The 26,799-nt window shown below is 54.9% G+C and overlaps 1 protein-coding gene across 3 annotated transcripts in view; it reads left to right on the forward strand.

The window, feature by feature from the left end:
- Positions 1-25,909, forward strand: part of RNF166 (ring finger protein 166) — a 28,753-nt gene extending 2,844 nt beyond the window's left edge. The window contains exons 1-7 of one of the 3 annotated variants that reach the window (XM_039913416.1): positions 10,488-10,566; positions 11,945-12,057; positions 13,239-13,353; positions 14,054-14,161; positions 18,025-18,072; positions 18,606-18,707; positions 19,013-25,909. In XM_039913416.1, coding sequence (XP_039769350.1) covers positions 11,960-12,057; positions 13,239-13,353; positions 14,054-14,161; positions 18,025-18,072; positions 18,606-18,671 — 435 coding nt within the window. In that variant the 5' untranslated portion in view covers positions 10,488-10,566; positions 11,945-11,959 and the 3' untranslated portion in view covers positions 18,672-18,707; positions 19,013-25,909. Of the gene's footprint in view, positions 1-10,409; positions 10,567-11,944; positions 12,058-13,238; positions 13,354-14,053; positions 14,162-18,024; positions 18,229-18,605 lie in introns of those variants that run through there. The other 2 variants (XM_039913417.1, XR_003762827.2) reach the window with 2 other exon arrangements.
- Positions 25,910-26,799: the final 890 nt, after the last annotated feature.

Consider the following 26,799-nt stretch of genomic DNA (forward strand, 5'->3'; position numbering starts at 1 on the left):
CGTCATGATCGTGTTGGTGTTTCTTAAGCTCTTACTATGTGCCGAGCACTCTTCCGAGCCCCGGAGTATTGAGCGCTTACTGTGGGCCGAGCACTGGACCAAGCGCTCTCTCCTTAGCCCGCCTGCCATTCGTTCATTCGACTCATTCGGTCGTATTTATTGAGCGCTTACTGTGTGCAGAGCACTGTTCTAAGTGCCGGATTATTGAGCGCTTACTGTGTGCAGAGCACTGGACTAAGCGCTTGGAATGGACAGTTGGGCGACAGAGCACTGGACCAAGCCCTCGTTTATTAGCCCGCCCGTCATCCCTTCATTCAACTCATTCAGTCGTGTTTAATAATGTGATAATCATGTTGGCGTTTGTTAAGCGCTTACTTTGTGCCGAGCACTCTTCTAAGCGCCGGATTATTGAGCGCTTACTGTGTGCAGAGCACTGGACCGAGCGCTCGTTCCTTAGCTCGCCCGTCATCCGTTCATTCAACTCATTCGGTCGTATTTACTGAACGCTTACTACGTGCAGAGCACTGGACTAAGGGCTTGGGATGGAAAATTCAGGAAATTCATTCATTCAACTCATTCAATCGTATTTAATAATGTAATAATTGTGTTGGTGTCTGTTAAGCGCATACTGTGTGTCGAGCACCGTTCTAAGCGCTTGGAATGGACAGTTTGGGAAATTCACTCGTTCATTCAACTCATTCAGTCGTATTTAATAATGTAATAATCGTGTTGGTGTTCGTTGAGCGCTTACTATGTGCCGAGCACTGTTCCAAGCGCTGGATTACTGAGCGCTTACTATGTGCAGAGCGCCGGACTAAGCGCTTGGAATGGACAGTTGGGCGACAGATAGAGGCCATCCCTGCCCAACGACGGGCTCACAGTCCAAACCGGGGGTGGGGAGACAGACAACGAAACAAGGAGACAGGCATCGCTGCCATCAAAATAGATGAGTAGAAACATAGATGTATACGTATCATTAATAAAATAGAGTAATAATATCTACACATACGCACGAGTGCCGTGGGGAGGGGAAGAGCCGGGGAATGGGGAGGGGAGCAGAGGGAAAGGGAGGGCTCAGTCTGGGAAGGCCTCCTGGAGGAGATGAGCTCTCAGTAGGGCTTTGAAGAGGGGAAGAGAGTTAGTTTGGCGGAGGTGAGGCGGGAGGGCATTCCGGGACGGCGGGAGGACGTGGGCCGGGGGTCGACGGCGGGACAGGCACGAACGGGGGACAGCGAGGAGGTGAGCGGCAGAGGAGCGGAGTGTACGGGTGGGCTGGAGGAGGAGAGAAGGGGGGTGAGGTAGGAGGGGGCCGGGGGATGGACAGCTCTGAAGCCAAGAGTGAGGAGCGTTTGCTTGATATGGAAGTTGATAGGCAACCTACCCTCCTTGGGGGCAGGGATCGCCTCTCCCAACCCCATTGGGTGCTGCTTTCCCAAGCGCTCAGCACTGTGCTCTGCGTTCAGGATGCGCTCAGTAAATACTATCGATTGAGTTCTGCTCTCGAGTCGTGATCTAGAGAAGCAGCGTGGCTTGGTGGGAAGAGCCCGGGCTTGGGAGTCAGAGGTCGTGGCTTCTGATCCCGGCTCCGCCGCTTATCAGCGGAGTGACTTTGGGCAAGTCACGTCCCTTCTGTGGGCCTCAGTTAACTCATCTGTAAAATGGGGATCAAGACTGGGAGCCCCACATGGGACGACCCGATTACCTTGTATCTACCCCAGCGCTTAGAACAGTGCTCATCACAGAGATGCTTAACAAATAACATCGTCATTGTTATTACATTTCCCTCCTCCCAACGCTTCCAAACGCTCACTCCGGAACTGGACTTGCAACTGAAGTGAGCAGGACCCCCTAAACCGGGGCGCAGAGCCGGCGAGAAGGCAGGCTCATAAGTCTTGGGGGCTCCTTACTTAACAATAATAATAATGATATTTGTGAAGCACTTTCAAAGTGCCAGACACTCTACTAAGCAAAGGGGAGGATACAAGCCTCCCTTGTCCCACACGAGGCTCACAGTCTCAATCCCCATTATAGGGGTGAGGAAACGGAGGCACAGGGAGGTGAAGTGACTTGCCCACGGTCCCGCAGCAGGCAAGTGGCAGCGCCGGGATTAGAACCCATGACCTTCTGACTCCCAGACCCGGGCTTTATCCCCTACGCCTTGCTGCTTCCCTGAGATGTGTGATGGTGCCTTCTTGTGCTGGGTCACCCAAACTCTCGGGGCCGCATTCTCCTCTCGGTGGTTCGTATTCAACCGGTGGTTGGAATGGGCCGAGTTCTGTGCCGACCAAATTAAATACCCGTCCTGCAGCCAGGGGGTTCCCCGCCCAAAACGCGGGTGATGACTGTGTTGATAACTGCTGGAAAACAATGGGCACACATCTCGTGTGGGCCAAGGCTGTGGAAGATCAATCAGTCTTATTTATCGAGCACTTACCGTGTGCAGAGCACTGTACTGAGCGCTCGGGAGGGTCCAGTACACCAGAGTAGCTGGATTTGTTCCCTGTCCACAAGGAGCTTACAGTCTAGAGGGGGAGATACATTAAGATAAATTACGGATGTGGATAAAAGTGTTGTGGGGCTGAGGGTGGGGTGAATGTGTCGAGAGCTTCCTAGATCGCGGGTCTAGAGTTTGACAGGGGCAGGGGAGGCCTCGGCTCTTGTCTGGTTCGGTCCGTGCCCTGAAATCAACTAGCTGGATCGGTGTAACCAACCGGTGGCTTTTGACGTAGCTGTGCCGAGAATGAGAGTCAAAATATTTCTTCTGCCGACGCTGCTGTACTGTAATAATTATTAGTAACTATTGTACTTGTTAAGCACTTACTATGACCCAAGCACCGTTCTAAGCACTGGCGTAGATAGGGGTTAAGCAGGTTGGTCACAGCCCTTGTCCCACCCGGAGCTCACAGTCTAAGTAGGAGGGAGTAGGATGCAATCCCCATTTTACAGGTGGAGTAACTGAGACACGGAGAAGTTAAGTGAGTCGCCCGAGGCCACACAGCGGATAGGTGACGGAGCCGGGATTAGAATCCAGCTCCTTCTGTCTCCCAGGCCCACGCTTTATCCACCGAGCCGTACTTCCGACTCCCAGGCCCGTGCTCTTTTCACTAGGCCGCACCGGTTCTCTGAGCAGCGTACTCTTCCAACTGCTTAGTCCAGTGCTCTGCGCACAAGAAGTGCTCAATAAGTACTACCGATTGATCGCTAAGAGTCTGCAGTGGTTTGGGTAATGGCTGCGCGAGAACTGAAACGAATCACTCTGCCCAAACTTTGCGTTATGTAGGATCTTGGTTTCAAGAGTGCCTGGGTCGTAGACGTGTGCTACTTCGGCAGAACCTTTAGGTTTCCTTCATGCCCCGTTGGCCAACTCATTGCCCGGGAGACAGCCCGCGGGGCACCGGCCCGGAGGTCGGAGAATGGGAACTTCCCTAGACCTGGCAGCGAATTCGCACTTCTGTGGATGCTCTTGCTTAGTGCTGGGCCGCCCGGGGTGGGGAAGTTCATGCTGCCCGCCCTGTCTTCTAAGTGCGTAATCGTTAGTTCGGAAGCAGCTCTAAATGAACAGATGAGGGAGGAAGAGGTTTAAGGCGGAGATGTTGAGGCGGGCCTGAAAAGTGCAGGAAGCTCGCTTCAGAGAGCCCTCTTCAGTAAAGGAAGACGGTTGGGGGTTGGGGGGCCAGTTCTTGGAGGTTTTAAAAGTAAAGGAAGATGGCTTTCTAATGGAGCCGAGAAAGCTGTCGACGGCAGCAAGGGAATCGTGGCTGCCGCGGCGAGCAGGAGCCCCCGGCGACGGGATTCTGCAGCATCTCCCTCCTCTCCGGCCGTGCCGTTCGTCCTCCGGAGAGTGGCGAGAATTCCCCACCGAAGCCACCTCCCCGGCCAGAGCCACTGGTACTTGAGAGGGATTTAAATCTCCCGCAGGTGTGCACAAAATCCATTCTCTAAATCCACGCCATCTCCCAGGCAGGCCCGTTCCCGAGATTGAACTGGTTTTTCCCCTTTCAGAATAAGGTATTTTCTTCCCGGGCTACTATTCCAGAGATCCTTAGGGAAGATGGCTTGAGACTTGTTCTGATTTCTAGAACCTCACAGGACGGTGAATCTGGGTGGGTTTCTTTGGAACTTCTAGTTCTGCAGCGTATTCAGAGAATACAAAGAAACCTGGCGGACTCTGGATGTCAAATTTCCATTTTTACCTGTTGCTTTGCTCAAATCAATCATCTTTTTTTTTTCTAGAGGCAGGCTGCAGGGCTCTCTCCGAAGTTAGTGTTCCAGGATATCTTCCCCCAGTTCTTCTCCAAACTGGTCTCCTCTGTTGGGCTTTTCTCAGACAGTTGTCCTTGCTGCTGATTGCACTAAAAGCCTCCCCCTTGCAGCTCTTTTCCGATTAAGATTGGTCAAGCCTTGAATTTTTCTACCGCTTCCTCTTCTTCTCTTTCCACCTCGTGATGCTGTCTTTCCTTCTGGTTCTCTCTCTCACTCCGGGGATTCTAAAACCAAAGGTAACTTCTCAAAAAGTCAAACAGCTGACAAGCGGCGGGGCCGGCATTAGAACCCTCGACCTCTGACTCGCAAGCCCGGGCTCTTTCCACTAAGCCACACTGCTTTTTCCATGCCCACCATGGACTTCCAGGCTAAAGGGGGAGTTAGGCATTATTATAATGAAATAAGTTCACTTAAATATACGTGTAGTCATAAATTACAGATATATATATATCTGTAATTTTATTTATATTGATGACTTTTTGTACTGATGTCTGTCCAAACCCCCCCCCCCCCTTAGTCTGTGAACCCGATGTGGGCAGGGATTGTCTCTCTCTATCGCTGTATTGTACTTTCCCAAGCGCTTAGTACAGTGCTCTGCACACTGTAAGTGCTCCATAAATACGATTGAATGAAAAGTTTTCCGCTAGAATCCTTCCTGCTCACCTGAAGTGAATCTTTTCTCACTTTGGTTGGTACCCCGAGCCTAAAGCGATTTCAGGCGGTGTGAAAGAGGCCAGGCTGGCTCCCCCTTGGCTTTGAGCAGTTGCCTTTCGGCAAGTGGATTTAGTTTGTTTGAAAGAGGTGCTGGAGCAGCACCACCGGAAAGTCACTGCCCGTTTTTATTCATTCATTCATTCATTCATTCAATAGTATTTATTGAGCGCTTACTATGTGCAGAGCACTGTACTAAGCGCTTGGGATGAACAAGTCGGCAACAGATAGAGACAGTCCCTGCCGTTTGACGGGCTTACGGTCTAATCGGGGGAGACGGACAGACAAGAACAATGGCACTAAACAGCGTCAAGGGGAAGAACATCTCGTAAAAACAATGGCAGGTTTTACTCCGAACCTTAGCACCATCCAGCACCAACTGGAGGAGAGCAGTTCTGCCACTGGCTCCTCCGCTCAGGCCACGAGCAAATTCGTGGCGATCGTCCTCGTTTCCCTACGGAGTGTCCCCTGAGCTCCCCTCTGGGCTTGGTTCTCACTTTGGGTTTTAGACGCGGCGGCCGATTCTGAGGCAGCAGGCCAGAGCCGGAGCTCCTGAACTGTTCATTTCCAGCTGTTTCCAAGATCTGAGGCAGAGGGAAACGTAAAGGCCAGGAAATCCGAGCCCTCCCGCGTCTTGTCTCATCTGGACCAAGGGCAGGCAGAGTTGAGTGGTTTTCTTGATGCGCCCGACCTCTCTCACAGTCCCTAACTCCAGGTGTTTGGGGTCAGCCATTGCCCCTCAATCCAAGAAGCTCCAAGCCAGGTTGTTTGTTTAAAAAAAAAAAAAATGGAGCTATCGGTGAAGTCGAGCCAAATGAGAATTACAGTGACCTCAGAAGTGTTCTGGCATTTATCAGTGTTAAACAAGCACTCCCCAAACTCCAGAAAAATGCTATGCCGGAGGGAGAGGGAGAGCTGAAGAGGTCCTCCCGGTGTGTCTGGAATCAGTGACAGATTTTCACTTCGAAGGTTGAGAAACGCTTGAGGACCAGTCAGTGAAAAGCAGGAAAGAAATGAGCAAAGACCCAGTGTTCTCGCCTTTTCCAGGACCAAATCGTCCTTCTGACAGGGGTGAAGTCACTCAGGAAATGAGACTTCCCCCACCCAAACCAAAAGCCAGGAACTGCCCCACCTAGGCGAGGCCAAGCGCCCCCCCCCCCCCGAAGAGCTGAGGGAAGAAGGCCCGAAGAGGGCTCTTGGAGCCACGGGCTCAGGGCCCGCTGGTGGATCCGTTTTCAGGAAGGGGGGGTCGTGTGGGTTTGGGAGCAGGGGAAAGTCAGCCCCACTCCCAGAAAAGGCTCTTTCCCAGCCAGCGTAGCACCGGGGCAGGGATTTTCCTGACTCTGACAGCTTGACAAGACAAAAGAATGCAGTGAGGCAGAGGTAGAGCACCGGGTTTCCCAGCGCAGAAGCTGATCTGGGGCCAGCCCAGCCCCTGCAGTTTAGGTGTCGGCAGTTTATCCTGGCTCCCGGGGGGCCCCTAGAATCCATTCCAGCCCAGGGCAGTGCCCGGGCTGGGAGTCCCCCAGAGAGCCGGGCCGGTATCTGGGCCGATCCGGACATCTGGGTGGTGACCGGGGCCGTCCTCCGTTCTGTCCAGACCTTCAAGCCTGGGCCAGAACCAGGTGGACCTTTGTGGGTGGAACGGTTGGCTTTGCTCTCCTCTCTGACAGGTACTAAATGCACCAGTCAAAACCTAGTTTGGCGATTGTGTACAAGTTGTGCAATATGAGCAGGGAGCTCCAGGGCCCTCTAGGGGAGACGGCCGGGGAAGGGCCCGTCTCCCCGGTACCGCTGGGATCGGCGTTGAGTCTCTGCGGGCCGCCCCCGGCCAGCTGGAAGCACCTCCCTTGTGACCAGTCTGTCGTGCCCGTTCCCGGGAAACCCCTTCATCTGCTCCGCTCCGTGCGTTCTTTACTGTGACCCGGTCCCTCGGGCACCTAATGTTGCAAGCGGGCCATCGGCCCCCGGGATGCCAGCGGGCCGTCCTCATCGTGCCGTCCAGCCTCGCTCTGCTGTCGGGTTACCGCCCATCCGCTCCCGGAAGAGCCGCGTGGCCCCGGGAGAACCACGGTTTCATCCATCTAGACTGTAAACTCGTTGTGGGCGGGGAATGTGTTTGTAATATCGTCATATTATACTCCTAAGCGCTTAGTACAGTGCTGTGCACACAGTAAGTGCTCAGTAAATACAGTCGATTGGAGGCCCTTTCTGCCTTCTCCCTCCTGCGCTCTCGGAAATCCAAAATACTGAGTGAAAATTGTTAGACCGTGTGTGCGTAGAAGCTATCAGTTGAGTCAGGGTCCGGCACAGGTTTGTCAGGCCTGTAAAGATACCCGAGTCCTCTATCTGCAGCGCTCCCTTTGTGCAGAGTGCTGTCCTAAGAACCGGTAAAAAGTAGACACGGGTCCCCGGACCTCCGGAGGCTCGCCGTCTAAGAATGAGAGGGACTGGCGGAGGGAAGAGAGGTGAAACCACGGAAGTAGAAAAGCCACCTAAAAGATAAGGACGCCGATACGTAGAACCCGAGGGCCGGGCCGCCGTGGCTGAAGGAGGAGCAGAGTTTGGGGCTCCTCACGGCTCCCTCGCTCTCTACGGCTCGACGTGGGCGGCGGCGGGTTGGGGCTAGAGACCGGTTCACTTTGAGCCCCCGGGGTGGACCGAGAGGTGGTCTGAACAGCCGGCGGAGTCCGAGCTAGATTTCGGACCGCTCCCTTTGATGTTGCTACGGGTCCTCGGGCGACCGGCTTGATGGGCAGCTGCATCTGGGGGCCTCCGTCGGCTGTTGTGGGAAGTGAGAACCACATCCCAGGAAACCCCCACAGCCTGCCGGAGGCGTGGACGGGCCGGCTCACCTCGGCCCTTCTTCTTTCTCTTTTGCAAGCGTGAAGAAACAGGCCAGTAACAGGAAGGGTCTCGGCTCCCTCCTTATTTCGAAAGTCTAAGATGGGACCGGAGACCTGGCCCAAATGAGGCTCGCGGTCACTGGGGGAGGGAGAATCCATATTTTGTCCGTATCTTACAGATGAGGAAACAGAGGCACTGAAAGGTCGAGAGATCCCTGCTCTGCCGCTTGTCAGCTGGGTGACTGTGGGCAAGTCACTTAACTTCTCTGTGCCTCAGTTACCTCATCTGTAAAATGGGGATTAACTGTGAGCCTCACGTGGGACAATCTGATTACCCTGTATCTACCCCAGCGCTTAGAACAGTGTTCTGCACATAGTAAGCGCTTAACAAATACCAACATTATTATTACTGTTATACCTGGGAAGTAGTAGAGCCAGGACAAGAACCGAGGTCTTTTGACTTAGTTCCATACTTTTTCTACTAGGCCTTGCTGCCGCTCAGTACTACAGACACATAGTGGACTCCCATTAAGTGCTATGGACAGTGATGACGACGGTGGCTTTGTAGAAAAAAGCCTCCAGAAGCAAGGGAGCTCCTGGACCTGGTTGGAAACTCAGAGCTGAAGCAACGGAGGAGCAGTGTAGCCTAGTTTAAAGAGCATAGGCCTGGGATTCAGAGGACGTGAGTTCTAATTCTGGCTCTACCGATTGCTTGCCGTGGGACCTCGGGCCGGTCACTGAACTCCTCTGTGCCTCAGTCTCCTCAACTGTAAAATGGGGATTCAATACCCATCCTGCCTCCCACTTGAGACTGTGAACCCCACGTGGGTCGGGGACCGTGACCGAGAAGCAGCGTGGCTCAGTGGAAAGAGCCCGGGCTTGGGAGTCAGAGGTCATGGGTCTGAATCCCGGCTCTGCCACTTGTCAGCTGTGTGACTGTGGGCAAGTCACTTCACTTCTCCGTGCCTCAGTTACCTCATCTGTAAAATGGGGATAAACTGTGAGCCTCCCGTGGGACAACCTGATTACCCTGTATCTACCCCAGCGCTTAGAACAGTGCCCTGCATGTAGTAAGCGCTTAACAAATACCAACACTATTATTAATTGACTTGTACCTACGTCGGCACTTAAAACAGCTCTGATACATAGTAAACGCTTAACAAGCACTATAAAGCGAACAAGCCCCAGGATCATCTTGCACTGCTGAGGTGGGTGCTCTTGCTGAAGCCCCCAAGAAGTGAGCTGAGATTTTGGTCGGTTCCCAAGCCTCCCCTCTCCCTTTCCCTTCTGCCCGGATGCCAGCCTACTACCTAATAGGAAAAGCTGCCCCTCTGCTCACCTGCCGGACTCAGGCTCGTCCTTAGAGGAAGCTTCCCGTGATGCTTCCGTCCTGTGGTCTGCACACAGTAAACGCTCAAGAAATAGCATCGATCGACTGGCGGAGGGTGCGAAGAGCTGCCCTCCCCCGGCCCCGGCAGAGCCGAGACCCTCCGTGAGAGCCCGGCGCCCGGGCGGGCCCGGTCCGGAGGCGGCCCTCCCAGCGGACGGACGGTCGGACGGTGTCCTCGGGCCCTGCCCTTGGCAGGTTTCCCCGGCCCTGGACGAGTTTGCCGAATTGCCGCGGCCTCCACGCATCTCCCTTACCCTGCAAATCCCGGAAGCCTCCGCCCGATTCTCTGCCACCTCTGACCCTTCTGCCTGAGGAATCAGGCCAGGCCAGAGGACTGCAACCTGGCTTGGGCTGGGCCTCAGAATCCTGGTCCAGGTTTGGTGGGGTAGCCCAAACCGAGCCTTGCTTGTCAAACGTGTTGGTGAGCGGGGCTCTGGCTTGGGAGGCCAGTGATTTCCCCACCCTGGGGTTAAGAGAAGCTGCGTGAGTTAGTAAAAAGAGCCCAGCTCTGTCACTTATCAGCTGTGTGACTTTGGGAAGCCACTTAAGTTCTCTGTGCCTCAGTTCCCTCATCTCTAAAATGGGGATGAAGACTGAGCCCCACATGGGACAACCTGATGACCTTGTATCTACCCCAGTGCTCAGAACAGTGCTTGGCACACAGTAAGCCCTTAACAGATACCATCATCATTCTTATTATCGTGAGATGATCTAACCCCTAATCTCATAGCGTTCGTAACTGCGATGGGGTTCCTTCACATCTGGTTTCAGGTGGAAAACGAGCTTCTGCATTGCCTATATGCTTGGATCTGTACCCTTTAAGCAGTCGATATTCACCCCCGCTCAGCACCACAGTACATAGGTGTAATTTATTAAAATGTCTGCCTCCACCTCACTGTAAGCTTCCTGTTTTCATTTTATTTTATTATGGTATTCATTAAGCCCTTGCTATGTGTCAAACACTGTCCTAAGGGCTGGGGTAGATACAAAGTTAATCCTCCGGGCTCGCCAACGTTAGCCCCCTTGGGAAGGCTCACCGGGGGCGGATAGAGAGCGGTGGCCAGCCGCCCAGCCTTCAGGAACTCCAGGTGCCCGCCTAAACGACGGCACAGCTCCCTGCCAGTCCGGGGGGCTCAGCAATCCAGGCCCTCCCTCTGGTTACCCAGAGGGCTCAGGGCTCTTCTGCCTTTGCTTTGCAGGTTCTGCGGGGACTGCTTGCAGCCATGTCTCCTGGTGCCGTCCCCCCTCTGCCCGCTCTGCCGCCTCCCCTTTGAGCCCAAGAAGGTGGACAAAGCTTCTAATGTGGAGAAGCAACTGTCGTCCTACAAGGCCCCCTGCCGAGGCTGCAGCAAGAAGGTAATCCCTCTCTCCCAACTCCCGGTTTCTTCCCTGGTCCTGGGTGTCTCGACTCCCCGACACACATCCCTGGAGAACGCAGGCCCAGCCGGGAGCGGGTGGCCCAGCCCGGGGTCCAGCGAGGAGCAAATTCCCCAGTCCGGCGTCCAGTGGGAGCGGGCGCCCCGATCCGGTGTCCAACAGGGAGCAAATTCCCCAGTCCGGTCTCCTGTAGGGAGCGGCTACTCTAGTCCACCCAGCCCTGAGAGAATCTGCATTTCTGTTTTGCCACTGTCTATGTGTGTTTGTATTCCCACTTTCCTAGCCCCATAGGCAGGGTTGTGGGTCTGTCTGTTTGCTTGTTTGTTGTCCACCCATCTCTCTGTCTGCTTTACCCCCTCCCCAGACCTGTAGGCGTGGGTGCGAGTCTCTCCGTCTCTCTTGTGTGCTTGTCTCCTGCCTAGGTGGGTGGGAATGTACGTGTCTGGGTGTGTCTGGGTTCACCTTCCCAGTCTTGTGTGTGTCTGTGCCTCTCAAATTTTCCCCAGCTCCATCCCCCTCTGAACCTGGCCCTCAAAGTGTGACTTTGGCATCTCATCCCCTTTCCGTGCATCTGCAGCTTCTCCAAGCGTCGGGGTCGATCCCGCAGTGGGAGAATAGGCTCCTTTGCTGTCCCCACAGTTGGTCTTTGGAGACGGAACTGCCGGATTTCCTCCTTTTCTCTCCTTCTGTCTTGTGCTCTGTTCCTCTGAGGAGGAGTCTGTTGACAGGCTCTCCTTCCTGTCTGGTTACTTCTCCCCTCTGCCAACTGGGGCTTTTCCCTTGAAGGCACCACCAGGCCACATTTCAGAGTCAGGCTGGCAGAGGACGAGGCAGACTTGGTTAGGAGCCTTTTGAAGATTGCGAGCGGGAGAAGCTTTAATCCCAGGAGAGGCGGGAGTGTACGGTCGTGTCCAGGTTAGGGGTGCCCTCTCAACACTTTACTTTTTAGCCCTGGCGGGTCAGTCTTCAGGGCCTGCGGGCTGGGCGAACTTGGGGTTGAGTAGTTTGCGAGTCTAGTCCCTTTAGACTGTAAGCTTGTTCTGGGTAGAGAACACGTCTACCAACTCTGTTGTTTTGTGTTCTCCCAAGCGCTTGGAAAGGTGCTCTGCACATAGGAAGAGCTCACTAAATACCATTGATTGATTGATTGATTGATTGATTAGAACCTAATTCCCAGGGAGCACCAGAATTCCTAGCGTCCTTCTACATGGCCAGCTCTGAAACAGATTTTTCAACCTGGCCCTTCCTGGTGCTTGAGGACCCTGCTTTGCTTCAAGCCCCCTCCCACCATGATCGATCCTCTAGACCACCCGGGACCTGCTCCTGTTGCCTTTTCTGCCCTCTAACTGTCTCCTAGGTCACCCTGGCTAAGATGAGATCACACATCTCCTCCTGCACGAAGGTCCAGGAACAGATGGCCAACTGCCCCAAGTTTGCCCCGGTGGTGCCCACGTCTCAGCCCATTCCCAGGTAGGCAACCCCGGGCGGACCTTCCCGTCGGTGGCATGGGCCTAGAGTTGTTAGCCTGAGTACAAGAACGTATAAAGGAGGAGGAGGAAGAAGAGGAGGGGGCGAGGTCTTAGCTTCTTAACTTGCTGTATGCTAAAGATGGAGACCCCAGAAATGGTGCTGTCAAAGTGCCAGAACCAGCTCGGAGCTTTGGTTCCTTCTTTTCCCGTGTGGTTGACCAAGTCACGTAGACGCAGGCCAGGCCACTTGGTCTCTGAGGAGCTGAGTCGGGGTGGTAGTTATGGGCCAGCTCAAGTTCCTTTTTTTCTAATCAGTAAAAATACACTGGGCTGCTGTTTACATGCCCCCGCGTGCTCCTTCCACTCTGGTACTTGCTGGGCAGTTAGCGAGGCTGAGACTGGAAGAGGCGGGGGCAACTGGGATTTATTCCTGGCATTTTTACATCTTGGGCAAGCGGAGAGGGAGATAGTGGAACTGATTAGACTTTAGCCGCACCTTCCCATTGAAAGAGCGGCGCCTCAGGAGAGAACCCCTAGGCTCTGGCCTATGCGTCCCTTAGCTTTTCTTGGCTTCCAACAGAGGCCCGCTGGGGCGGGGGAGCTCACACAGCCCAACAGCCCCTCCCCCTCTGCCCCCTGGATAAGGTGTCTCCCCCCCCCCCCCAACTTTGAGTGATTCAAGTTGAAGAGGCCGAGGTGCTGGGTTGTGACACGGGGGTCCCCGGAAGCGAGACCATCCCAGTCTCGTGACCAGTCCGGTTTAGTGTTCGGACAGTGGGGCCAGACCCAGTCCTGCCTCCGAGATAGAGTGGGTCATTGCAGGCCCCAGCTTCTCACCTGCCGGAGGCTTCTGCCGGCCACCTTGCACACCATCCTCCTCCCAACCCGGAGTCCCACAACAGGGTCGTGTTCCCAACGGGGCCCCGGAGGCCTTTTGAGTGGGAGTGGAGAAGCGGCTGAATCCAAGCTCCAGGTAGACCTGCCTCTGCAGGGGTGAGGCCATGAGCATACAGCCCCAGGTGAGGAACGACCACTAGCAAACCTTCAGCCTCTGCAGGGACCCATCTCTGGAGCAAGCAGCAGTTCTGACCCCAGTCCTACCTCCCAAATCACCCCCGAGGCTGATGGGCACCTGCTAAGCCACTGCTCCTAAGCCCCGTCTCTGCTTCTCCCCTCTCCCAGCAATATCCCCAACAGGTCCACCTTCGTCTGTCCCTACTGTGGAGCCCGTAACCTGGACCAGCAGGAGCTGGTCAAACACTGCATGGAGAACCACCGCAACGACCCCAACAGGGTGGTGAGTAGAAGCACCTCGGCCTCCGGATCCCTTCCCCTGGCTTTCTCTCTGCCCCCGGCTTCACGAGGGTCAGATCGGGCAGGGAGGATATTCCAAGGCATCTAGGTAGCAAGGCTATCGCCCGCTGACATCCGTGAGCCAGCTGAATGTGGGCACAAGATCTCTGTTCACTGGCTCTCTGTTTTCCACTGCCCCCACAAATCATTTCCAGAAGGGGACTTGCACGCAGACCTCCCTAAACCGTTAAGTCCTGGGCGCTGTCTCCGTGGCCACGGCAGCGGGGGATTCACTCAAGTAGCTAACGTTCCTTGGCACCTCAAGTCATCCTAGAAGCAGCTTGGGCTCCTCCGGTTTGCTTATCCCCTGGCTAACAATACCTGGAACCATCCCATGCTGCCGGGGCTCCGACAGTATGAATTGGAAGGGATGGGGGCTCACCTGACTTCAAAAGGTGGAGATGAGAAAGGAAAACAGAAAACAGCCGTGGGCTCAGATATTCTACTTCAGGGCAGACGGGCAGGGTCATACACCGACTCTTTTCTGGTAATCAGGTGAAGGGAGTGGATGAGCAGAGACCCAGATCACCCAAAGCTCCCAGGATTTAAAACCCAAACCAGGTCTTGCCAGAGGGGAGAACGTATGGGACGAGTTACGCCAAGCTGCCCCAGCCTCAGCCTTTTCCACTTCCCGTGTGTCTCAGGTCTGTCCGATCTGCTCAGCGATGCCCTGGGGTGACCCGAGCTACAAGAGTGCCAATTTCCTGCAGCATCTCCTCCACCGGCACAAGTTCTCCTACGACACCTTCGTGGTGGGTAACCCGCGGGTCCCCGCCTGGGACCGGGACAGTGATTGGGGGAGCTTCGTCCTCAGCTCTTTATTCGGGCCGGGGTTAATGGCAAGCCAAGGCCCTTTACCTGGAGGGGTGAGGAGGTGAGGGCGGATAGCTCAGCGTCCTTCCTGGAATGCTTCTGCAGGGTGCCACGGCCTTAGGGAGCCCGTGGCAATGAGTGGGCGTCAACTCACACTGGTTTGTGGGCTGGGATTCCCCGTCGCTGAGTGAGTGGGGCTCACCCCCGCCCCCGAGGGTCTTTTGTTCGTGAGAGCCCACCACCGGGAAGAACCCTTAGCCTGCCCCAGAGTTTGTCTGGTGAGCCTGGATCGGACACCCTCCGCCCATCTCCTCGGAGAGAAGGGCTGCCCCAAGGACCGTTTAGACACTCTTTAGGTGGTCCGGCAGTTCCCAGCCTCTGTCCTGAGCCAGCATGGAGTCTGCCTGATGTTTGGGAAATTCTGCCCACTCCTTTCTGTACCTAGGGCATTTGGGACAAAGGAATTATATTATTAGTATTGGTATTAATAATAATAATAATTATAGTAGTATTTAAGTGCTTACTATGTGCCAGGCACTGTAATATAATAGTAATGTTGGTATTAAGCTCTTACTCTGTGCCAGGCACAGTTCTAAATGCCGGGGTAGATACAAGATCATTGGGTTGTCCCCCGTGGGGCTCACGGTCTTCATCCCCATTTTACAGATGAGGTAACTGAGGCACAGAGAAGTGATTGAGGCACACACTCCAAGCGCTTATAGTACAGTGCTCTGCATCGGGTAAGAGCTCGGTAAATACGACTGATTGATCGAGTAAATGCTTACTGTGTGCCAAGCACTGTACTAAGCGCAGGGGCAAATACGGTTTAATCGGGTTGGACACAGTCCCTGTTCTACATGGGACTCATAATCTAAGAAGGGAGAACAGGTATTGAATTTACAGAGGCGGAAGCTGAGGCACAAAGAAGGTAAAGTGACTTGCCCAGGGTCATAGAGCAGACAAGTGACATAACCAGGATTAGAACCCAGGTCGCCTGACTCCCAGTCCTGTGCCCGTTCCACTACACCACACCGCTTCCCTATTATTGAAATAATAATATCACATAAATATCATAGCTCTCAAGAGATATACGCCCTACCAGGATTAGAGCCCAGGTCCTCTGACTCGAGGTCTATGCCCCTTCCGCTACACCACACCGCTTACCTATTATATAAATAATCATGTTTCATAAATATCATAGCTCTCGAGAGTTATGAATCCTAATGCCTATTATAGAGTTATAATTAGATTATCGTGTAAGTAGTAGGCATTAGGGTTTATATCTCTCGAGAGCTGCCCAGCCCGTCCCTCTCCCGCCGATCCCTTCCTCTTCCCCTCAAGTGCCCAGTACGGGCTCCTCCTTTACAAGTAGCGTCGAGTCCTAAGAGGAAACTGCAGGGAACTTGGGAATGGCATCTCCCAAGTGGACCGTGGAGGGCGTCTCAGACAAGCGCACGTCCCTCACAGCGAAGCAGCGTGGCTCAGTGGAAAGAGCACGGGCCGGGGAGTCAGAGGACGTGGGTTCAAATCCCGGCTCTGCCGCGTGTCGGCCGCCTGACTCTGGGCAGGTCGCTTCCCCTCCGGGCCTCAGTTCCCTCGCCTGCCAGATGGGGATGAAGACTGTGAGCCCCACGTGGGACAACCCGATGACCTGGTATCCTCCCCAGCGCTTAGAGCAGTGCTTGGCACATAGTGAGCGCTTAACAAACGCCGTCCTTATTATTCTGATCCCTGCCGAGGGTCCAAATGGGCACTAGAGGGAGCCCCGAAGCCTTCGAGGAGAGGAACTGCAAACCCCAGAGCGGAGGGTTTTCCCCCCCGCCCGCCCGCCCGCCCGCCCGGGTGGCTTTTGTAAGGGCTGCTGAGTTCAGGCGGAGGTTAGCTGGTCCAGCCCAACAGGCCCGGGCCCTCCTGCAGGAACACCACAGGTTATTACGGCTTTATTTGTTCCCCTCTCAAGGGGCTGAATCATAGAGGATGGGCTCCAGAGCTTCCTTTTGTCTCCTGAACTCCTGAACCCCCTCAGCCGTCCTCCCTTGTCCCTCGGCGTGTTGGAACCAGAAGGGAAACCACAGTCTCCCTGCCCCCGCGGGCAGCCGCGCTCTCCCGGGTCGGGCTCCCGGGTCACTCCGGGGCAGCGGGCTGGGCGGAGAGAGAGCCCCGGGGTGGGCGCGGGGTTCATAGGCGGCCCCCGTGGGGCCCGGGTGGGGCCCCCTTTCTTCCCAGGCGTAGGAAAGAAGCCAGCTGTTCTCGCTGCTGGGCGACCCCCGCCTGCGGGGTGCCGGGGAGGGTGGAGCCACCCGAGAACCGACACTTAGAAGAGAGGGGGTCCCGCGCAGCGTGCCAGGCCTGGCCACAAAGGCCTATCCTGGATGGGGCCGGGGCCCCGGACCACTTCCAGTCTCCGCCGGGCCCATTTCCGGTTCGATCTGGCTACGGACCGGACCTGGACGCTTGGGCCCCGGAGCTCCGCCTGGCCACCGGACGGATTCCTGCGGGGCTTGACCAGAGAAGCTGGGCCGGAGAGTTAGTGTCTCCTTCCTTCCTACCTGCCTGCCCCTCGGGCTTTCTCTGTCAAAGCCAGGCCTGCGTGGGGTGGGATCACCTACCTCGGGCTTTCTCTGTCAAAGCCAACCCCTAGGCAAAATAGAGTATTCGGTGGGTGCGGGCTTCTTGGACCCAAGCTGATTATACTTTTTTGGAGCTGGTTTCTTGAGAATTGAGGGACCCGGGCTGATTATACCTTTTTGGAGCCGGTTTCTTGAGAATTTAAAGACCACAGTATTGGAAATAATGCTTTCCCTCTTTTCTCTCTTGCATTATCTCGGATCTCCCCCTCCCAGCCTTTCCACTCCGGCTGCGTGCCCCACCCTCCCGCCCCCCCCAAACCTAAAGAAAAAAAAAAGGAATCATGACCTGTTTGTTTCTCACACGTCTTACCCTCACTCTTTCCCTGAGCCCGTCCAGAACTTCTTCCAGACCGGCCACACGTTCCATCTCGGCGCATCCTCTAATGGCTCCCCGTCACCACCGGCGGTGAGGCCGTCGGTCAGCCGGCAGCCGCCTTTCGCCTCGCCCGCCCTCCCCTCTGCTGCCCAATCCAGTTCTTTCCCATCCCTCCGTCTTGACTTTCCACCCCCTACCCTTTGCTCTTTCCACCCCCCGAGGGTGTCCCCCACCCGTAGCCATGTCAAAGTGCTTCCTTCCCGCCGCTCCTTCAAGAAACCACCACCACCGTGAAGCTCCCCCACATTCCGAGTCAGCGCACCAGCATCTCGACACCTCAGCACTCATGAATCACCTATATGCTTCCCTGTTTGGGTACCTATTGTATATGTATAGCTTTATCAACTGTGGTTGTTGGTTTTTAATCTCTCCTCACATACTTCGGACAGTTGCGGTCCATCTCTTCTGGGTGCTTGTCCTCCCCAGGAGGATGTTACCTGGAGGGCGAGACTGGCCTCTAATTTCTATTTCTATTCCTGGAACCCCATAGTTCAGTGCTGTGCAGATGGTTGGCACTTTTTTAAAGAAAAGAAAATTATTTATGTATTTGATAAGTGTTTACTGAGTGTCAAACACTCTTCTAAGCGCTGTGATAGGTACGTTAATTAGGTCAGACCCAATCTCTGTCCCACGTGGGGTTTGCAGTCTAAGTAGGAGGGACCATAGGTAGTTAATCACCATTTTACAGTTGAGGAAACAGGCGCAGAGAAGTGAAGGGACTTGCCCAAGGTCAATTGGCAGAGCCAGGATTAGAATTTAGGTCCTCTAACTCTCAGGCTCGTGTTCTTCCCACCAGGCCACGTTTGGAAATGACTGCAGTGAGAACGCCCTACTCACGCTTCTGGTAGGCTTTGTGCGCCGGGCTAGCGGTGCCTGCCCGCCAGGAGATGCCGAGGAGACCAGCTAGGCTAAAGAGCGAACACTGGAGAGGCATCCGGGTCCAGGGTTTTCGAAGACAGGCGCCTCTGAACCGGACCGAAGGAGAGGCCGGAGGGAGGAGGTTCGGCTGGGGACCTCCTATGCACAGATGGTCCCTGAAACCACATGAGGCGGCGCCGGGGGGAAGCTGTATTGAGTGGGAGAAGGAAGTAGGCCCAGCAACAGCCTGGGTAACCTGATGATCTTGTGTCTAGCCCAGCGCTGAGTATAGGACTTGGCACATAGCAAGCACTTAGCAAATTATTATTATAAGCACAATTATTTTTATTCTTCTTCTGATTATTGGCCGGGAGATCACGTGGCCTCCGTTTTTGCCACCGGGCGCTCCGGGCTTAGGGAGGGAGGGCCCCGAGAGAGAAGGGAAGAGAGCCCAGGCCCTGCTGCCGTGACTCTTCCCTCCTCCTCATCTCTCCCCACCTCCCCCTTCCCTTCTTCCAGGACTACAGCATCGACGAAGAAGCTTCGTTCCAGGCGGCCCTGGCGTTGTCCCTGTCTGAGAACTGAGTTGCGGACCGGAGCGGACCCGGATCCCGCCCCCAGGTCACCGATCCGAAGCCCGGGGGACTAGAGGTGGCTCGCTCCTCAGCGCTCCCTACCAATTAGGCCTCCCTGTCACCTCTGTCTGAACTGCACCTTTTCTAATAAGGTGGAGTCTTTATTCATGGCCGAGAGCGAGCGCAGGGTCGGTCAGGGTCAGCCCCAAGGGCCGGTCCTCGGTGCCCTCTGGTGGGTGGGGAGGAGCCGGAGATTTCTTTACCAGACAGAGGGTTTGGTTTGAGCGGAAACCTTTCACCTCCCCGTTTCTGGTAGAGGGAAGTTGATGCGTTTGGTGCTTTTTGGCACAGGAGATCCTCCGGAGCTCGGCGAGGTGGCTGGGGGCTGTGAAACTGTGTGAAATCTGAGCAGTTGGTTGCAGCTTGGCAAGCGCGGAGGCCGCTTCTCGCTTCTAGAGGCCCTGCTGGGAACACGGCAGCCACCTGGCCCGGTGGCCCAGTGACCCACTGGCCCGGTGGCCGGAGAGGAGAGGCCCGAGCAGCCCCATCCCGACACCTGGCACTCAGTAAAGCTTCCACCTTGCTCATTTGGTACCGGCTTTTGTGATACTTAGAGGTTCTGGCATTTTTTCTATATTAACCTGTGTGATGACCTTTTCACATTTTCTAGAGCAAGGAAAAAGCAGTTACTCTTCATATTGCAATATCTGTGTTTGACTAGGAACAATAGTATTTTTATGAAACATTAAAAAGAAGTATATATTTTTTAAAGAAAACTATCAAAAAAAACCATGGTCCGGGATCAGCCTGAGGGAGGGGAGGGCTGAGAAACGGGGACCGAAACTGGAATTGAGAGGGTGTTTCCACTCGTGCTTGTGTGCCTGAGAGGAGGCTGCGTCCAATATGTTATTTCTGGATTTCTTGATGGTGGTTTCTTTTTCTCACGTCGACCTTCCTTTTGCTAATGAGCGGGGAGAGATTCCATCCCCCGAGAAGCCCCGGGTGGCTAACGGTTTGATCGGCCGTTGGGCAGGCTGATATTTAGGAGATCGAGCCAGGCCCGGCTGAGAGCCCCTCCCCGGTTTGTGGATCTGGACTTGCGGTGGGGGGCAGGAGGAGACCGAAGGAAGCAGAGGGGCTCCCCCTGGGATGGAGTTTCTTCCGAGTTGCCCGGAAGTTGCCCCTCAGCCGGCGTCTCTGGGAACAGCGTCCCCGAAAGTGAGGGGAGCATCCCCCAGAGCTGGAAGAGGGGCAGGTTGGAGCCAGCCACTGCTCTCTGCCCTCCGTGAGATCCACATGCCCCCAAGCACCCGAAAGAACTCCTAGCGGTAGCCGTCACTGCGCTTTTTGAGGCTGAGCCGCCCGTTCTGGATGTGGGTGGTGGAGCCGGATCGGTCGGTTCCAGCCTCCAAAAGCGAAGGAATAAAGCTGGTCTGGGGGTTGAGGGATGGACTGGAGGTGCCTATCTTGATTTCCAGGTCTAATCTGGAGACTTCCGATCCAGTTCTACCCGTAACTGAGAACTGCGTTTGCATCTCTCTGGCGCTCTCTCTCTCTCTCTCTGTGTCCCTCTCCCTCTCTTTCTATTTATTTAAATCCCATTTTCAGAAGGAGTCCCCCTTTCAAGCATCTGAAAATCTGGAAGGTAGCTGCTCTTAATTTCAGTTAGAACTAACCCGGCCCCAAGTAGATTGGGGCCCACTTGTCTAAGGCAGGCGCCAGCAAGAGGCAGGGGGCGAGGGGGATCCTTCGCTTCTGCAACCGTTTCCTCACTGGGGGAGAAGGGCCCCAGCGGGGCAGGTCTGTCCCTGTCCCTCTCCCCCCAGCCACCCCGAACCGCTGCCTCCCACTCCCTGTGAGTCAGGGAGCCAGTGAGTGGATAACCCCCGTGGTATTTGAAAGCCTCTCCTTAACCAAAAAAAGATTCCAGTGGGTTTATAGAAGCGGGTTCTCCAGGCAGCACTGGTGTCCCCACCCTCGAGTGGGCGGGGGGTCTGTGGGGTTCTTTCCAAGCGGCAGCACTCCCCTTCGGTAGACCCGTAGCTCCCGGAACTGAATCCGGGCCCTACGGACAAGCCTCTTCTCGGCGTGTCTGAGTCCCCAGGCGGCTGGGACGTCAAGCCCCTCGGTGCGTAAAGCTCGCGCTGACCAAAGATTTGGGGCCGAGCCGGCCTCGGGACTGAAATCCCTAGGAACTAGATAGCAAGCAGAGGACGCTAAGAAGTCGGCGGTTGCAGTGTCCCTTTCCTAAGCCAATCAGACTCCTCCTTTCTGCCCTGAGGGAGGGAGAACCTAATGGACACAGTCGATCGGCAGCAACAGCAGCATCAAGGTCGATAAGAGGCCTGTGGATGAAGAGTCAGCTTTAGTATTCTGTTTCAAAGAGGAGGACAGATTTGGGGAACTCTCAGTACCGGTAGCGGGTCAGAACCTTACAGTGTGGTTGAGACCTTACCCTTGACCTGCGACCTTGGGTATATCCTTTAACCCCCTCCCTCCTGGGTATGTTGTCGTAGGGGTGGGAAGCACTTAGAGCTCTTCAGAAGAATGGTGCTATAGAAATTCAAGAAATGATAACTTCTGAGGCTGTAAGTTGCTTCACATAATCCCCAGGCAGCCCCTGCCCAACGATCCTTCAGATCTCCCCGCATCCCAGTAAAGCCAACAGTGTCCAGGGATTCTTTTTGTACAGATGAGAAACTGAGCAACAGAGACCAAGTTCACCTACCCAGTGGCCCTCAACTGGACAGAAGGTGGAATCCAGGAGGCTGGATTCCTTCTTTCCCACCCTACTTTAAATGTTTAATTACTAGCTCTGATCCCAGAGAAGAGGAGTCATTACAAGAATCTAGTTCCAGCTTCTTTTCTCCGCCCTGCGGGAATAGATCCCGTGGCCAGTCACCAGATCCTCAAACTACTTAATTCCTTCAGCCTCACCACGAAGCATGTCCATTTCTTCCCTTAGGAAGAACGGTCTGCCGTCCGACCGGTGTGATATCGCCCTGGAATTTGATTCTTCTCTGCAGAGAGGAGGCTTGGTTCAAAGCACAACTCCAGGAGCAGACTTGGCCTCTTTCTGAGATCCCTTTGGCCACAGATTGAGGCAGCGTGACCTCCAGCTATGGCTTGGCCCCCGGTACTGACCGGAATGGTTTGCCCTCCCATGAAGTCCGCCTCTCTGGGTGAACTCTTATTGAAACGTTGCAAATTCTCCCGGAGCTCAGTGTTATCTGAGTCATTGTTCTTCTCCACCTGTCCCTAATCCACCTCTTGAAAAAGCAACCTTTGACCTCTTTCTCCAACTGTGGCTACTGGCTGTTTCCACCCATCTGCCCCGCTGGAGAGATATTTGACTCTTCTGTTCTCCCAACTCAACCTCTCTCCACTCCATCTCCCATTTACCATCCCACAGTTCTTTTGGAGCACGGAAAGCCCCAGCTTCGGTTCTCCTGCTTATGTTCCAAAGTTAACTCTTGGAGTGGTCCGAAGCGCCTCTTGGAGTCAAGCCTCCTCCGGATCGCTGCTTCCAGTCGGAGGTTCTCTTTCTCCAAGCCGTGTGCCTGTCCCCGGGGATCACACTGACCATCTGAGAAATCATCGACTCCTGGCCCGTGCTCTTCTTGACTTTGCTCTTCCTGGCATTGGCCTCACCCTTTCCTGAGCCCTGCAAAAGCGATTAGAGATAGAGTTGGTCCAGACCGAATATGGGACGGCACTGAGTGAATATTTGCTCGCTTGACTGAAAGTAGTCCCTAACCGAATAGGAGTCGGCACTGTAGTGCAGTTTCAGAGAGTAAAGAGGTATATCGTACTCTCCCAAGCGCTTAGTAGAGTACTCCGCACACAGTAGGTGCTTAATAAGTATGTATGAATGAATGAAGGAAGAACCGAAGGTGTTTGGAGTCCACCAGCCCGGGCAAACTGCAGCCCTTTCCCTGGGCCCAGCTGTGATCTTAGGCTCCTGACTTTCTGCCTGCCTTCTTACCAAAGCGCTCTAATGCTCGACAGACTGTCGGGTGCCGGGTTATCACTCCAGGTCTTCCGGCCTTTCCCGTCGTCTTCATCCTACCCCCGTGACCTCTCCCTGGAGAGTAGCAGCGAGTCGGCATTTCTTTTCCTTCTCTCTGGCCCTGGGTCCTCCTCTGACTGCCGCTGCCTCCGTACCTCATCCGCCCCTGAAGCAACAGGCCTGACTCCTGGGCACGGAAGTCCCAGTCCATGCGCGGCAGTCAGAAACAGCCACGCCGACCGTTGCTCGTGCGTTCCTCACCCTATCTGCCGACCACCAGATCAGTCCAGTCCCGACTGGGGCCCTCACTGCCGTTGGCAGCAGGACTGGTCCAGTCTAGGCCAGGTCCTCGTGCACCCCTGGAACTCGGGGGCTGCGGAGGAGAGAGACGGGGCGGTTCCGGTTGTAGAAGGGTGGCGTTCAGGCTGCCGTCCCATAGACCCAGACCGGGGACAGGCCAGACTCTTGGGCCCGCAAACAATAACCTGACACGTGAGATAGAACCTGGACTACATACCTCTTTACAGCGTGCTTGCAACTAGCTTCCACACTGGCTCAAGTGCCCGGTGTCTTAAATGCTCAGTGCAGTGCTCGGCACGCGGTAAGCGCTTCGTAAATACCGCCGGTTGATTTATTGTTTACTACACCTACCCTCTTCTCTCCTCCTTGCCCCATAAGAAGCACCTACACAAATGAGGAATGACTGTATTTATGTAACTCCTTGAAGGAATAGGGTCTGGTCGAAGCTGTTTTCACCAGTCCCATCCCTTCTACTTCCTCCTCTTCTCCTGCCCCCCTTTGCTCAAACAGCCGAAAGGAAATTCCTCCCCTGCTACCAACTTCCATTCGGGTTGGGAAGGTGAAAACCCGATCCCCGCTCTCCGTCCTGACAGTCTTAGCGTCAGTCCCAAGAGAGAGCCAGTGTTGATCCCGTCAGGTAGGCGTGGAGAGGGCAGCAGAAGACCAAGCCTTAGGGGGTGGATTGTGATTTGAGGATTTGGGGAATTTTCCCCCTTTAAATCCAAGTGCAGTAGTCAAGTCCAGTGATCACCCAGTCAGACCACGCGCTCTCATTCTTCTCAGCTGATGGGGAACCTTTACGCTGCCTCATTTTTACATAGTGCATGGGTTTGTCCTCATTACCCGGGGTTCATGCTGGGAGCATGACTGAAGAGACATGGCCCGCCCTTCATCCGTTTTCAGGGTAAGGCAGAGATCACTGGCACAGTGAAAGCCCCACAGGGGCACAGTGAACCAAGTCGTGCGTGTGGTCCGACCCGTAATAAGGGGGCTTTTCCTACTCCGTCCACGTCCCGGTGCTCTTCGGTTTTCCACCGGATTTGGTAATGTAAGGTCTACGACGCCCCTGTCGGGATTGTCTTTTGGAAATGGATCCTCGGCACTGGAGATGCTGGTTTTTGAAAGGTCACGTTCAGTGACTTGAGCGGCCCTTCCAAAGCCCCACTGGGCTGCTTCCTGGGGGCCAGGGACCGGAGGCCACTCGGTCTGGTAGTGCCTGGAGCCTGAAAGGACAAATCCTCTCTTCTGTGTCCTCGGGGTGACTGGAAATGCCGCGTTTCCCCCCAGTTATGCCCCCCCGCCAGGGTGGCCTTGCCCATCATCTTCGGCACCTGGGCAGCATGCACCTTCCCTGGCAGTTTCTTCTAAAGGGACCTGTCGTGCCATGCCTGGTTCTGGGGGGTGGGCCGCGAGCCTGCTGTGAGATCCGTTGGTTTTCCAGCATCTGCTGAGTTGTTGCCCTCTTCACTTCCAGGGGGAGCAAGGCTCCTGGTGAGATAAATCCAGGTGCTACTGCTGTTGGAGACTGGAGTGTGGTATGACGCGCAACTGACCCCCTGCCCCCAACCTGTCCGTGTCTGGACAGGGAAATACAGAGAGTGACCGGAGTCCTAAGTAATCCATCGTTCATTCATATTTATTGAACACGTAGCGTGTGCAGAGCACGGTACTAACTTCTTGGGAGAGTACAGTATAACCGCGGTAGACACATTCCCTGCCCTCAACGCACTTATAGTCTAAGTAAAAGGAGAATGTTCTGCTGCTGAGACACAAGAACCAGGTCTTCCGCGGGGGTGGGGGGTGTCTCCTGTTTGCAGGCAGGTGGGCTTGTGTCTGCCAGCCAGTCCTTTCCCATCTCTCTTCCCCCAAACACCCCTGTACACCCTGGGTACCGTCCAGGCCCAGCCTACCCAGAGAAGGTCCTCTGCACTCTGAGATGTGAACGCCTGAGCTTTTGAAAGCAGCCCCACTGTCAGAGGTGAGTCCCTGACCACGGAGGGAGCTGCTGACAGGGCTGTTGCCTGGTCCGGAAACCTGAGCATCTATAGGCCTTTCCGTGAGAGCCTTTCTCTTGCGGGACTAGCCTCAGGCTAGCCATCCTCTCTCGGGATTGCCGTTTCAGCCCTCCCTGCACTGACGCAGGGGCAGTTGGAGCCAGACGGCCTGCTCTGGCTTTACTGAGGATTCTCATCAGCGCTGGGGCTCCCTGTTCAGCCAGGCACATCTCCAAGGAGGTGATCTCTTTCCTGCCATGAGAGGATGGACAGGAGAGGATCCCCCTCCCCAGTCCTGCCTGTTAGTCCAGCTCATCAACGCGCTGAGTGCTGGGTCCTTGCACGTGCCAGTCGCAGGTGGGCTCCGGCACGCCCCCGATCATCCCCCGCCCTGGGACCGTGGCTCTGCTGACCTCACCGTAGGCCCCCACGGGCAAGCAGGAGGGCAGAGGATGCATCCACCGAGCCACTTCTCATCAGTGGTAGAAGATTCCCAAACTGGGTGTGGGACCTGATAGGAAGGCCCCAAACCTGCCGTGGGAGCGGCCACCTGACTGCCCGGCAGAGAACAAAGGTCTTGGCCCTCTGACTTTTACATTTGACGTGGCAGGACAACCGGAGAAGCCTCTCCTCTGGCTCTCGGGTGTAGGAGTTCCAGGGGTGTGGGCTGGGAATTCCCCAACACATCGTTCCACTGTCGGTCTGGAGGGAGGAAAGGGACGGGAAGGGCTGGGGGCAAGAGGGGAGCATCGGTTCCTGGAGCCGATGAGGTCTGTGGTTTGGGCCTTGGAGAGGGTCATGCTATTATTAATGTGTTCCTTGTGACTTTTTTGCTATCAATATAAATAGAACTTTTAAGGTACATACAGTTTTTGAAGGGGGAAAAAACCTTTATTATGTATTTGTAGCAAAAATCATTTTTCTCAATAAATGCAGTTTCATCCATTTGGGGTTGTCTGATTTTTGTTCCGAGGTGGCCTAGGTGAAGGGTCGAAATGAAATAAGGTGAGAGGAAGAGGAAGAAGAAAGGGAATAGTGAGGTTAAGCAGTTGGTAGGTGTCTCAGAAACCTACCCCCAGCCCGCTTGGCTAGGCCTCAATCCCCCTAGGCTCTTTGTCCCAATTAACCAATCTTTAACTCCTCCCCAAGGCTGTGGGAAGAACTGTTGTGAAACCCTGGAGGTTCCTGGTTGGCGGACACCAGATGAGTGCAGGTGGGAGAGCCCCCAGGATCCTCTGTGGTGTTTGGCAACGATGGTAAAGGTAACCAGGCCCCAGAGTGGGGATTCTTCCCGCCTCTCCTCTGAGGACCCTTCTTTCTCTCTCTCCCTCCTTCAGTGACTTCTTCAAGTTGTCTGCTTCCCCGCTGAGAACAATTGTCGGTTGTGTGATTGCCCCTCTGCCCTCCTCAGCCAGAATGGATCCAGTAAGGTGATCAAGGGATGTCAGGGACAGATCAAACGGAGGGCAGGCACGCTGACCCCCCTCTGAAGTAATAAACCAACTCGGAAAGACATTCTACGTTGTTGGTCTCAATCCCAGCTCTGACCAGTCACCCTCTAGAGGAAGAGGCAGGAGGACAGAATTGAGGACAGGGCTGGGAAAACTGGATTTCTAGGGCCATTCCGCTCTCCTTAGTTCACTGACTCATTAACTCCCCAGCTTCCTGATTGGAACAGAGTTCCTGGAAGGTGAGGGTTTCACCATCTCATATTGTTTTGTCTCTTTCTCTATCCTAGATGAGGATAGGAGTGAACAATGCCGGCGCTGGGCCCTTATCTCAGCACAAAGCCAGTGGGGCCCTTATCTCAGAGAAGCCCAGGGCCCACTGAGACT

This window comes from Ornithorhynchus anatinus, chromosome 11, assembly GCF_004115215.2.
Source record: "Ornithorhynchus anatinus isolate Pmale09 chromosome 11, mOrnAna1.pri.v4, whole genome shotgun sequence".
Taxonomy (NCBI): domain Eukaryota; kingdom Metazoa; phylum Chordata; class Mammalia; order Monotremata; family Ornithorhynchidae; genus Ornithorhynchus; species Ornithorhynchus anatinus.